This window comes from Dama dama, chromosome 21 (genome assembly GCF_033118175.1).
Source record: "Dama dama isolate Ldn47 chromosome 21, ASM3311817v1, whole genome shotgun sequence".
Classification (NCBI taxonomy): Eukaryota; Metazoa; Chordata; class Mammalia; order Artiodactyla; family Cervidae; genus Dama; species Dama dama.
The window spans coordinates 4,340,701-4,354,504 of NC_083701.1; the positions used below are offsets into that span (position 1 = coordinate 4,340,701).

General features: G+C 53.0%; 1 protein-coding gene across 4 annotated transcripts in view; it reads left to right on the forward strand.

Moving 5' to 3' along the window:
- Window positions 1-13,804, forward strand: part of TRAPPC9 (trafficking protein particle complex subunit 9) — a 386,986-nt gene that overhangs the window by 42,143 nt on the left and 331,039 nt on the right. For 3 of the 4 annotated variants that reach the window (XM_061123133.1, XM_061123134.1, XM_061123136.1), the window contains 2 exons: window positions 6,229-6,445; window positions 11,855-11,998. In XM_061123133.1, coding sequence (XP_060979116.1) covers window positions 6,229-6,445; window positions 11,855-11,998 — 361 coding nt within the window. The remainder of the gene's footprint in view (window positions 1-6,228; window positions 6,446-11,854; window positions 11,999-13,804) is intronic. The other variant, XM_061123135.1, reaches the window with a different exon arrangement.

Here is a 13,804-nt window from a genome sequence, read left to right on the forward strand (position 1 = left end):
AAGGCGTCCCGCACGTATCACCTGGATCTGGACCTGTCTTCAATAGGACAGTCACCAGGACGTTTAGTTGCAGGTTGCTAATGCAAAACCTCCAAATCAGTGATCCAGCTAAACATCTCTGGTCTTTCTAGTCCACTTTGGATTTTTATGGCCAGGGCTGCCAAGACGGAAAAGTGAAGTAGTTTGCTTAGGGGCCCAGGGCTAGGGTTAGGACACAGGCGACTGTCCTCGAGCAGATCTCGCTCAGCCCAGCATCGTGCTCCGAGTGGGCCTAGAGGTGGGGAAGGCAGAGTCTGTTCTCATTGTGCCGACAGTTTCGTGGCAAAGGTGGACACTCGGCAGGTGAAGAACTTGGGAGTTTATTCTAACAACAGTGGGTTTAAACAGAAAGGCCTTAAAAGCACAGGAATGATGGGGCCCCCCTTTGTCTGGAGCACGGTGAGCGTGGTGGGGGAGACCAGGTTAGAGGGGCCCAGGTAGGCGGTGTAGGTGGCTTCACTGGAGTGGTGGTGGGCTGGTCAGTGGGAAAAAGTCAACAGATTGAAGACATGTGTTTAGGTGAAAAGGAAGGAATTAGTGACCTACGTGAGGGCCAGATGGAGTAATGCCTAGGTTTCCGGCGTGATGAATCAGGTAAGTGATGGCCATGCTGTGTTCAGAGAAGAGACTCTGCAGAGGGAGCATGGGGGCCAAGCTGATGGAGTCAGATGTGTAATGAAAAGCCTTAAATATGTGGATCTGGGGGACTCAGCTGAGAGAGGGGAGTCGGGGAGGGGAGGGAGAGAGACTTCACCGTCATTTTGCATTCCGAACACGTAAGAAAGAATAGCAGGCCTCTGTAACAGAGGCTTAGTACGTTAATGTTTTGCCATATTGACAGCGGAGCTTCTTAATTTTTAAAATAGAAATAAAGCCGTGGAGTTAATGAATGTCTTAGAGTTGATCTGTATCCTGCTCATACGTATTTTGAGACCTCACATGTTTATAACCCCAGTCTATAAGATGTGGACTACTTTAGCGTGAGAGTTAAGCACAAGGACTGGGAATGCATACGGCTGGGCCTTGAGCCTGCCTTCGTCGCCTCGCGTGACTCACTCAGCCTCTCTGTGCCTTATCAGAAAAGGCTGAGGTTTCTGGTAAAGACGGGCAGGAAAAGCGAAAACCCACCGCTTGATGGGGAAGGGTGGAAGCCAGCAGTCGGCAGCGCTGGCAGATGAACGGACGTCTGGGTTGGGTGACCGCTCACCGCGGTTTCTGGGTGACCTGCAGGGTGTGAGGCCTGGGCCGGGCAGTGCGTTTGTAGGGACGAGCAGGCGTGATTCCTGGTTCTGAGGCTGCCATCTAGGCAGCGGCCCCGGCCATGTGCAGCCCCAGTGGGCCAGCTCAGGGTGCAGTCCTGGGACCTGTGCTGAGGGCAAGACGAGGGCTCCCCCGAGGGGTCTCCCTGTGAAGAGAGGAAATGACCCATCCACAGCAGCCGAAGAGCCCCCAAGCAGGGCTCCAGGTGCAAAGGCATGACCGGGCTCGAGCTTGGGGAGCAGGAAGTCACTCGGTGGCCTGAGCGGCCATCTTTCTGAAGGACAGTGGGTGGAAAAGATGCTTAAAAGGCAGATCCATCATAGGTCGTGAGCAAAAGTAAAGACACGTGGATTTGTCAGGCAGGCACGAGGGAACCCTGAGGGTGTGTGGACCCAGCTGGGGCGTCGCGCTGGAGGACAGGGTCGTGGGCTTGTACACAGACCCCACTTTGCTCTCACGGCAGAATCCCTCCATATCTCTGTGTTTGCATCTGTAAAACGATGGGACGACAGACTCATGGTGGCCTGAAGGAGCAGTGCCGCTCAGACACCGTGTCCGGCCCTGTGCAGGGTGACTGTGCAGAGCTGCTCAGCACAGGTCCCAGGACTGCACCCTGAGCTGGCCCACTGGGGCTGCATGTGCCCGGGGCCGCTCCCTGGCCGGTGAGGAGGGGGACAGGTGGTTTTGAATGGACACTGAGAGCAGGCTACAGAACCGCAGGCAGTCTGCTGGGGGGCCGGCTGTGGGGAGGACTTGGCAGACTTGGTGTCTTAAGACTCGCTCGCCCTTATGGACCAGAGTTGCCTTTGCAAATTCACGTTGAACATTTGGGCTTTTGGCGAGGCTCTTCCCACAGGTGGGTGTAACGCAGCATGTTTTATAAGGTAACATGCTTTTGTTTAGCGTGTAGAAATTTGCACCTGCTGGAAACAGCCCTCCTCTATTGGCTGGGCTTCGTAGAACACTAGGGGTCAGCAGAGCCGCGCGGAGGGCCAGTGGCCGGCCTCACCGCGGCGGGCGTGGACCTGTGGAGTTCTCCCTGGCTCACCGCTTTGCTGGAGTTGGCTCATCTCTGTGTCTGGGTGCCTGATAAGCAGACAGCAAAGTCATAAGTTCTGGTGAGACTTTACAATGACAATGACAAAGAGGAACGGCCTGTGGTTTTCCTGAAACAGGGTGAGCTTTTGGACCTCGATCAGGTGTCTTCTACTGATAGGTCAGTCCTGTGACTCCTCTTGGCTGATGTGGACACGCTGAAAGGAACCAAGAGGGCATTATTGCAGGTGCCTTCTGCCTTGAGAAGCATGCAGATGTGAAAACTGAAAAAAATCCATTTGGATCTACTGGTGCTGGGAAGGGTTTCTGCACGTTCCAGGAGGGTTCCAGGCAGGATTCCTCTTTGTGAGCAGGAACGTGGATCCACCTGTCTTGTCTTCAGTTGTTTACGGGAGTGGTTCCTGGGCATTAGCATTGACAAAGAGCTGCGAGCTGAGAGCTCTGGCTACAGAGAGAGCTGGCTACAGATTTGTGTAGCTGCCCTGTTGGTCTCAACTGCAGGTGGTCAGGGCGAAGGGAGAGAGGAGCTCGAACCTTGCAGCCAGAGTCAGGTTCCAATTGCCGTTTCCTCTCTCTGTGACCCTGGACTGGGAGGTAGCCTCCTTTAGCCTGTTTGTGAATCTATAAAATGGGTATGATAATGTTCACTTCTTCCTGGATATGGTGTGAATTGTCAATGGGATTATAACACATGTAGAGTGCTTCCCACGCCGCTTGGCACTTAGGAAGCGTTCACTGTCTGCCCCACCGGTGATGTGTCAAAGCAGGAAGGGCAGCTCCTGTTCGTAGAGGAACCACTATCAGACTCTTGACTAGGCTGTGAATTTGGTTATTTCCTTCAGTCCTTGTAGCCGTTTGTTCTAAGTGTGTTTATTCTCATTGACGGAAGAGGAGCCTCAGAGTAAAGAAGACTTGGTAATTTGTCAAGACCATAATTTCAGGTGCAGGGGCCTCGGGGAAGTGTGCTCGTTTGGGTTTTCCCTTTTCTCCATTCTGTACTGGAGGCCAGGCACCAGGCTTGTAGCCTAAGAACATTCCATAGGTTTTATTCATATTCCACAGGGTTCCTGTGCTGCTCGAGCACAATGCCCAGTGGGGGACGTGGGTACTAACAGATAAACGTGAAAGCAAATGAGCACAAACTGTCATCAGTTCTGCAGAGAAAAAGAACATACGTTGCCTTGTAGGGCTGGGGAACTTTCTAGCTGGGGCTGCTCTGGTGTTAATCTCAGTAAGACAAGTTCTGTTACCAGGCAAAGACAGAAGGACTAAGCCACTGTTACCAGGTAAGCCGAAGCTTGCTGATAGGACTTACGGCTGATTAAGTGCCAGCTTGCTGTGCTCACTTGCCAAGGGAGAAACAGATTTTGGCTATAATCCTCATGGTAGCTGTGCTTAGTAGTTTTATTGAACCCAGCTTTATTTTATTTTAATTTAAAAATAGCTTTTTTTGCTTATTGACTGTGCTGGGTCCTTGCTGTGCATGAGTTTTCTCTAGTTTTTCTAGTAGTGGGGGCTACTCTTGAGCTGTGTGGAGCGGGCTTCAGTAGCTGGGGCTGCGGCCTCTGGAGCACGGGCTCGGTAGCTGGGGCTCATGGGCTCAGTTGCTCTGTGGCATGTGGGATCTTCCTGGACCAGCGATCGAACTCGTGTCTCCTGCGCTGGCAGGTGGCTCCTTTACCACTGAGCTCCCGGGGAGGCCCCTGAACCCGGCTTTAGAGAGGAGAAAGGGAAGTGAGCCCGGCTTTAGGGAGGAGAAAGTGAGGCGAGCCCGGCTTTAGGGAGGAGAAGGTGAGGCGCGCCTGGCTTTAGGGGGGAGAAGGTGAGGCGCGCCCGGCTTTAGGGGGGAGAAGGTGAGGCGCGCCCGGCTTTAGGGGGGAGAAGGTGAAGGCCAGGTGTTTGGGTGCAGGCCTTGTCAGCGCCCCCACTGGTCGTCTTCACACCTAGTTTGCTGTGGCTGCAAAGTCCAAGCTCTGTGAACCGCATCTTGTAGCTTCTTCCAAACAACCCAGATGACCGAAGTTAATTTTCTTCATTAGTAGGAAACCTAAGTGACCACAAGAGAAAGAGGTGGTAAGGAATTGTTTGGAAAGCTAGGGAAAAGCCCAGTACCTCCCAGCCATGGGAGCTTGCTCCCGGGCTGGTGACGCTCACCCCGGCACCTCCTGCAGGTGTGACGTTCAGGAACGACTGAGCCGCTTGAGGACGTCTCAGCTCGTGACACTGCTGATTAGAACCTGCGGCCTCTGGGCCCCCGGTTAATTTTCTCTTCAAAGCCATTTGCATTTTCTGCGGGCTACTCCACTCACACGTAAGAATAGCCTCTTTAAAGTTCTTGATGCAGTTTCTTAATGAGGCTGTTGCTAAGGAAACCTAGCAAAAACCCAGTAGATATGCATATAATAATGGTAACCTTGGAACTTTGTCGATTTAAGCTCAGAATCGGAGAGGTGGGAGGCTCAGGAAAGGCTTTCTGAGACAGAAGGGGACCAGTGTAAGGATGCAGCCCAGGTTAGACAAAACAGCTCCATCCTACCAGCAGGGTGCCTGGCCTCAGGACAGTGTGTGCGGTCCTCACAGGGAAAGGAGAGGCTGGGATGGGGAGGGAGGAAAGTCAGGTTCTTTACTGGAGAAGGCAAAGAGAGAGGGAACTGGAATTCCTGGTTGAATGGAGTCAGGAATACGGCTTGAGGTCCTCATATCTGGGGGAGAGGAGTTTTGTGGGGACCTGAGGAGGAGGGAGTGTGTCTTGGAGGGAAGTCCACGCAGCAGAGAAATGGGCAGGACTGGGGACCCTGCTGGGTGAGCTGCCTGCAGACCGGGGCACAGGCCGCCTCCATCCTTACACTGCCTCGGTTTGCAGGCGGCAGCAGTGACGAGACGGGGAGACAGCTGGTGGGAAAGGAAAGCAGAGAGCAGTGCCCGGGGCTGTGCTTGTTACGTTCAACACAACCAGGCTTGAGCCACGTAGGGTCTGAGGTGGATGCTTGACGGGAGAAGGATGGTTCGGATTTTCCCACACGGGACGCACAGCAGCTGTTTACCCCACAGGCCTTGTGGCTCCTGCAGCTTGTCATCTTTCTTCTTGCTTCAGCTGCCGGGGTCCTTCGAGCCGAGTCTGCCGTCACCTCTGTTGTTACCCCTGCTTCACCTGGCCCTCGTTTCCTCTAAATATTAAGCCCCGTTTTCTCCTCACTGTCACTTTTGTCTTTTTGTTGTTGTTGTTACTAAATTGTGTTTTAAAAAATTGATTTAGATCTTTTTTAGAATGAGGCCCAAAGTAAATGAATGTGTACACAGACCATCACAGACACTTACTGCTTTGAAAAAATCTAAGCTGTTTACCTAGTAGCTTCATTGCTGGCTTGTAGTCGTGCTTAAGAAACAGAAGCTGTCATCACTCCATGATAGGGTGGTTGGGCTAGGTGGTGGTTAGGTTAGGCTGTGGATGCAGGCCAAGGTCGGTGTGGTTATTATTGACATTTCATTTTCTTTTTCACTGGTTCTATGTATTTTGTGTTTTGAGAAGTTACGTGTTTTAAAATTCCTGCCCAGATTCCAGTGTCTTTCGCTTTTTCTCTTTCACTGCTCTGTGTCTTACGTCCTAAGTGGCAGATGCCTTTGTCCCAGAGAATGTGGCCTTCTTAGCAAGAGGACGGGGTGAGCGTGGAGATGTGGGGTGCAGAGAAGGCCTCGGCACTCCCACGTGGAGCCGCGTCCGCGCCCCTCTGCCTCCCACCGTGTCAGCACGCCGCCGCGGCCTCCCCTCGCCTTCGGGTTTCATCGGGTCCCTGCTTTACAGAAGGCCCTCTGTTTCCCTTTTTCACTTGGAAGCTTCTCTCACGTGCTTTTTCCTCCCCTCCGGTGCCTCAGCTCTCCGAGGAGGAGAAGATCCAGCGCTACAGCATCCTCTCCGAGCTCTACGAGTTGATCGGCTTCCACCGCAAGTCCGCCTTCTTCAAGCGCGTGGCCGCTATGCAGTGCGTGGCCCCGAGCATCTCGGAGCCTGGCTGGAGGGCCTGCTACAAGCTGCTCCTGGAGACACTTCCTGGCTACAGCCTGTCGCTGGATCCACAGGACTTCAGCAAAGGTACCGGAGCCGAGAGTTACTTCACCCCAATTAACGCGGAGAGAAAAATTAAACAGGAGACCTGCCATTTGTCTGTGTTGGATGGTGTCGGTGGTCGGGCTCATACTGTTGGTCGGGTAATTTTGAACCTGAACTCGGTCCCTGGCTTTGGCCCTGGCCTGTTATGATGTATTAAGTGCAAAGGGTTGGGTAGAACTGGGGACCTCTCTAGCAGGTCAGCTGTCAGCAGGCGTTTCTTGGTTCTTGCCTTGTGCTGGACACTGTGCCACATGTTGAGGACACTCAGCCACGTCTGAATTCATCCAGTGGCACTTTCTTCCAGATCTTTCACCGTCTCACCCAAACAGAATCCACAGCAGATTTTTTTCAGCTGTCCTGTCGCCTGCTCTTCCTCTGATTACTTTTCCCTCTGTGTTCCCCCAAGAGACGGGGTAGAAGCTAAGGTTTGCCTTGCACGTGTTTCATGATTGGCACTTTTGGATGGACCGTGAGTTCTGGATAAGTTGATACAAGTCTGTATTTCAGCCCTGGCGTGTCTCTTCGGCAGTGAAAACCTCAGGGCAGTGGAGGTCACCTGGCCCCTCTGTGGGCCCCTAACTGGCCTCCCAGGGCTGCTTTGACTCCCTCCACTGTGGTCACGGACTGTCCTTGGCCTCCTGGAGCCCCGAGACTGTGTGGTGTTGAACCGAATGTCATCTTGGAGCTCGAGGCCTGAAGGGACCCACAGCCAGAAACCAGAACCTCCCTGTGGGGCCTGTCCCTGCTGAAGGGTCCCTCGGCTGGCCCTCTGCGTGACCCCGCTGCCCTGGGCTCTGAGCCTGGCACCTCCGGGGCCGGGGCTGGGGGTGGGTGTGCGGTGAGATGGGCCCATGTGACGGAGGAGCCTCTCGTGGTTCCGAGACCAGTCTGACTCCTGCCCTCTCCTTTCAGATGGGGAACCGGGTGGGCTCTGCTTGGCAGTCTTTGTGCTGGGGGCTCATCACTGGTGGAGTCAGGAAGGGGATGCTGAGAGGGGCTGTAGGTCCCGGTGGCCCTGGGAACCCCATTTGTGTGCTTTTGGGAGACTTCAGTACAGAGTGCGGGGCTTTCCAGCGACCCCTGTGTCCCCTGGACATCCCTGCAGGCTGACTGTGGAGTGAGCGCACCCTGGGCTTCGTGAGGTAACCGCTGTGGACACGACCCAGCGGCCACTGCCGGGCTCCCCCCGCCCTCCCCTCCTCTGGACACCCCTCTCTGCCCTCACCTGCTGCGCTGGGCGCCCAGAATGTCCCGGTCGCCCCACACCTGCACACAATCCCCCTATTTTCCTCGTCACTGACTCCTGTTCCTCTTGTATAGCATTTCCCATGAATTGTAGGTGCATTAAGACACTGGGCAATGGTTTAGCACCCACGCCCCTCCCTAGGCTGTGTGCCTGTGAGGACAGAGACCCCGCCCCTCCCAGTGTCCCCTTGCAGGCGTCCCCGCAAATGCGTGCACCAAGGGCCCGAAACTGGCGAGCAGCTTCGGTGACATGTGCTTGTTGCCATCTATTGAGCAGAGTTTCTTTCTTGATCTCAGTTTTTATTTTTTTCTTTTTAAAAAAATTTTTATTTATTTATTTATTTAAATCTTCTAATTCTGATTTCATTTATTTATTTTTCCCAATTATTTTTGTTAGTTGGAGGCTAGTTACTTTACAATATTGTAGTGGTTTTTGCCATACATTGACATGAATCAGCCGTGGATTTACATGTGTTCCCCATCCCGATCCCCCCTCCCACCTCCCTCTCTACCTGATCCCTCTGGGTCTTCCCAGGGCACCAGCCCTGAGCACTTGTCTCATGCATCCAGCCTGGACTGGTGATCTGTTTCACACTTGATAATATACATGTTTCGATGCTGTTCTCTCAGATCATCCCACCCTCGCCTTCTCCCATAGAGTCCAAAAGTCTGTTCTGTACATCTGTGTCTCTTTTTCTGTCTTGCATATAGGGTTATCGTTACCATCTTTCTAAATTCCATATATATGCGTTAGTATACTGTATTGGTCTTTATCTTTCTGGCTTACTTCACTCTGTATAATGGGCTCCAGTTTCATCCACCTCATTAGAACTGATTCAAATGAATTCTTTTTAATGGCTGAGTAATATTCCATGGTGTATATGCACCACAGCTTCCTTATCCATTCGTCTGCTGATGGGCATCTAGGTTGCTTCCATGTCCTGGCTATTATAAACAGTGCTTCGATGAACATTGGGGTGCACGTGTCTCTTTCAGATCTGGTTTCCTCGGTGTGTATGCCCAGGAGTGGGGTTGCTGGGTCATATGGCAGTTCTATTTCCAGTTTTTTAAGGAATCTCCACACTGTTCTCCATAGTGGCTGTACTAGTTTGCATTCCCACCAACAGTGTAAGAGGGTTCCCTTTTCTCCACACCCTCTCCAGCATTTATTGCTTGTAGACTTTTGGATAGCAGCCATTCTTGATCTCAGTTTTTAAATCACTTGAACAAAACATATTTCTTTTGAAAAATGAAGCAAACAAGCACAACTCCCTGTATTTGGTGCTTTTTACCCAGCCTTCTATTAATATTTTGGGAGGGGACATTCACCATCATTTTGTGAAAGAGGTTGGGGAGGTCAGGTAAGAGATCAAATAAAGTAAAAATGATAAAAGTCAGCTGGCTGTATTTTTTTTTAATGAGAAATAAGTTACTTTAAACCCCATCTTCACTGTTGCTCTGGACCACTTTAAACATTTCTCAGAGAATTAAGTGGAAATCTACTAATACCCTATACTTGTGAATAAAAGGGAGATTGTCTTTATTCTCAGCACCTGAAATGTTTTTCTGTGTTTCTTGAAATGAACATTTTCCTTGGCTGGTTATGGAAAGTTGAGATAGGAACACAGAAGGGCACTGTGTGTATTTGTCAGCTTAACAGCCTGCTTATTATCACTTTAATCTTATTTGTGTTCTATATACGAAGATTTTTTTGATCATACCTTCTGCTTAGCCTTTTCCTGAACGAGGGATTAAATTTTCCCCAGGAACTCTTAGGAAAAAGAGTGGCATACGAGTTTGCTTTAAAAGGCCACAGTTGATGTAATAAACTCTCACATGGGTGAAATTTTTGAATACAAGAATGTTGAAAATTTTATCACTGGCTCATATGCTGCAAGGCTGACTTAAGGATAAAAAGATTCAGATTTTTATAGGAGCAATTTGAATCACATAGAAATTATGCCTTGTATGCTATTTGGTGTTAAGAAAATTTATGCTCTTATCATAATTGCCTGTGGTGGGAACTGGATCCTTATCTAGTAAAAGAAAATTTGCAAAGTGATATGTGCCCTGTTATTGACATGATGTGCTAAAGGCGGGTTGAGTTGGGCCATTTATCAATCTGGGCTGGGTTGGTTGTGACGTGGATTTCAGCTTCTTCATCCTTTTCAGAACCTCCTTCACGTCAGCCTGTGGCTTTCCGGTGACGTGGAAAGGCTGTGGGGGCCTTGTCCTTGTCCTTCTCTCCTTCCCGCTTGTTGTTTGAAAGGGTTTCTGTAAGATGGAGTGGTAGGATATCAAGGTTTTTGTGTGTGGGTTGGTCTGGTCTGCTCTAAGAATCTCAACAATTATTGTTATTCAGCAACTTAAAAATTATTATGAAATAATAATGAGAATAGTACCATATTTTTAAATAATTAGATTTGGCCATATCTGCTTTATTCATACCTTTCTTTTTCTTTTAAGAATTTGTTCTTAAATATTTCTTTGTTCAAATATTTTTAAGCAAATCCTAGAAAGCATGTCCTTTTAGCCTATATACATAAGTAGGCATGTATGAACAACAGGCTTTCATCAGGCTTTCAGCTTGACCCACGACCCTGTTAAGTGTCAGCCGTGTGTCAGGCCTCTCACTGGGGCAGCTGGGTGAATACGACCCCATCCTGGCTCCCAAGGAAGTTACGGACTGATGGAAGAAACCAAGGCGCGAGCTCCCAGGCGCTCAGGGTACCTGCCGGAGAAGGCCCGTGGGACAAGATAGTGTGGGGTTTGGTGGAAATCCACAGAGGGGACCGGTCAGCCCTGCAGGGAGGGCGGTGGGAGAGATGGTCAGTGGGGCTAGGACAGAGGGGGTATCCTTTGCTTAGAGTCTTAAATCTCACCTCCAGCCTTTCTGCCAGCCCCCCCAGGCTCCCTGGACACACAGTGCTGGGTGGTAACTGATTGTGATTCCTGTCACCACGTCTTCTTCATGAAGTTTAAGGTGGAAAATATGTAAAAGCACTAACTGTTGCCAAAGGGATACAGATAATTATCTCTGAAGTCCTGATCCTTTTATTTTTTTTAAAACTTTGTTTTACATTGGAACATAGCTGATTAATTAACAGGCTTCCCAGGTGGCTCAGTGGTAAAGAATCTGCCTGCCAGTGCAGGAGACACGGGTTTGATCCCAGGGTCGGGAAGATCCCCTGGAGGAGGAAACGGCAACCCACTGCAGTCTTCTTCCCTGGAGAAACCTGTGGACAGAGGAGCCTGGCGGGCTACAGTCCGTGGGGTCACAGAGTCAGACACGACTGAGTGAGCACGCCCGCATGCGTAGCTGATTAACAGTGTTGTGATAGTTTTAGGTGAACAGCAAGGGGACTCAGCTGTACGTTAAATCCTGGGATCCCAAAGAGATGCTTTCTGATGGTTGTGCAACCAGTTTCTTCCACCTCTAATTTCAGACACACTAAGTTATTTTGGAGGGAGCAGCCGCAGTTTGTTGGTAACCATTTTTTTCTCATTTAGCTTTCCACTTTTCTGTTTTTACACTTTAGAGAAATCGGCTTTTTAAATTTTGTGTGCTTGGTTGTTGATAATGAAGGCTCGTCAAATACTAGTATTTTCTTGGGAAAAAAAAGTATGCTATAACTCAAATACATACCACTGAAAACATAGTCTTTTGTCCTAACCTAATTGTAAGTATTTCAGAATGGGTTGTTTTAGAGATTGTGTGTCTTTGCAGAAGAGAGAAAAATAGAAACTTTTTTCTTTTTTAAACGTGTGAGCAAACGTATCATGTGAACATTCTTCTCCAGGATAAGTTGGGGAAGTCCTCTGTGCCCTCCTAGCTTGGCAGTTGAGGCAGCGTCCGGGAATCGCTGTCTCACACAGTAGCGGTGCCTCCCGAGGTGCTGCGGCGCCGCCCCGTGGCCCTGCACCCCGAGGCCCTGCACCCCGTGGCCCTGCACCCCGAGGCCCTGCACCCCGTGGCCCTGCGCCCCGTTGCCCTGCGCCCCGAGGCCCTGCGCCCCGAGGCCCTGCACCCTGAGGCCTGCACCGCGAGGCCCTGCGCCCCGAGGCCCGCTCTGATGTCCCGTGGCCCTGCGCCCCGAGGCCCTGCGCCCCGAGGCCCGCTCTGATGTCCCGTGGCTTCCCCCGCAGGCACTCACCGAGGCTGGGCTGCCGTCCAGATGCGTCTGCTGCACGAGCTGGTGTACGCGTCCCGGAGAATGGGGAACCCCGCCCTCTCTGTCAGGCACCTGTCCTTCCTGCTGCAGACCATGCTGGACTTCTTGTCAGACCAAGGTGAGTGGGCTCAGACTCCGGTTGTTTCCCAGGAGACGGGGACAGTGCCGTCTCGGTGCCGACCCCTGTGGGCACCAGCTCTGGATGGGGCGGGCAGTGTCCCCAGCACTCCCCGTCCTCCAGGCCCGCTCCTCCCTGAGTGCCTCTCGCTGCCCCACACTGCTGCCCTTCTTGTTGCGCTAGGCCTCCGGCGTGGCCTCCCATCGCCTTTGCCCACGCCTTACACAACGTAAACGTCGGAGCGTAGCACTCACACTCTGCTCAGTGAGTTTTCACAGAGTGGCCACGTGGCACCCGGCACCCAGAGGGGACACCAGCCTGGAGCCCCATGCCCCTCTGTGCCCCTCTGGTCGCTTCTCCCCTCGTGGGAGCATCTTTCTGGACTTGTGGGGGATCATGCGTATCTTTGCCCGCAGGTCAGGGCAGCTTTTTTCTTAGTCCTTTCCTCCAGCATCTTCTCATCTCACACACTCTCAGGGTGTCACACGTGTTTTGGGTTTCGCGTGCAGTCATGGGTCTCCAGCCCGGGTCCCACCCTGTCGCCGTGCCCAGGGAGTCGGTCCTGCCTGGAGTCAGTCCCTGGGGAGTCGTCCGTTTTGGACGGCACATCACTGTCTGTGACCACACCGCCCTCTGTCCCAGGGGCCCCAGCGAGGCCTCAGGCGGCTCAGTCACTGCTCGTCTCCACGAGCATCCCGGCGTCCTCGCCTCCTTACAGAGAGTGGGGGTGCTCCGTGGCCACACGGGGTGTGGGTGTCCTTCCCTCGGCTCCTGGAGCTGTGTCTTCCAGGTCCTGAGAGCGCTCAGCACGCTCGGTGCTGTTTGTATGCTTCTCCGTGTGGGGTAGCTCTCGTTTTCCATTTAGGACTTCAGGTGCCCCGAGGGGTCCCGTGGACAGCCGTCCCCCGGGGCGTCCGTGGTCTCTGCTGGTTGAGCGTTGCCCGTGGGTGGCGTGTGTCCCTGTGCTGCGGCGGGCTCCGCGGTGCGGAGAGACTGCACGTGGCCTCTCTGAAGTGGGGGGGGGAGAGGCCGAGGCAGGGCCCTGGGCTCCTGGAGGCTGACCCGGGCTGGGTGGGCCTCTCCGTTGCTCGCGGGGGTGGGTTTTTGCTTGTTAAGGGTGCCACTCCCCTGCTGCTGGGCCCCTGCGGCTTCTGGAGCCTCCCCGGCCGGCAGCTCTGAAGACACGGTGCCTGGTGCAGCCCGCAGGCTGAGTGGACCCTGCTCTCAACCTCAGGGTTCTGAGCGGCCCCGGGGCCGGCCCCTCTCCGGCTCGTCCCGGTTCGCTCGGTACCCCGCCCCCACAGTGCCCACGGGGGTGGACGGTCTGCCACGCCGGGGGACCGTGAGCCGCGGGATGTGGCCCCCGCGCCTTCCCTGGGCTGCTCCCACCCCGCCGTATCCTCCGCCTGGACGTTTCCCCGCAGGTACACCAGATGCACATCTCCCACCCGCAGCGGACCTCTCTTCTCACCGCCCCCCTGCCCCCTCCCGTCAGCAAACTCCCCTGCGTCTGCACTGCCCCTGGGCCGCCTTCTCACGTTCTGTCCTGTCACGGGGGGACCGTCCTCCTGTGGTCGGTCTCCCCTCATGCACGGCCTTTGCTGCAGATCCCCAGGAGAGGAGGAGGTTGCTGACCATTCGAGATTATGTTAATCAGTGATCTGAAGGCGCTGGTACGGGGGTGAGAAGCTTGGGACATTTGACCCCGGTGAACAGACCGCCACCTCCTGAGGCCGGTGGGTAGTGGTGTTTGTTTAATCGGAGTCTTCATAGACGAGGCCTGAAGTCAGAGGACCACGGGTTCCT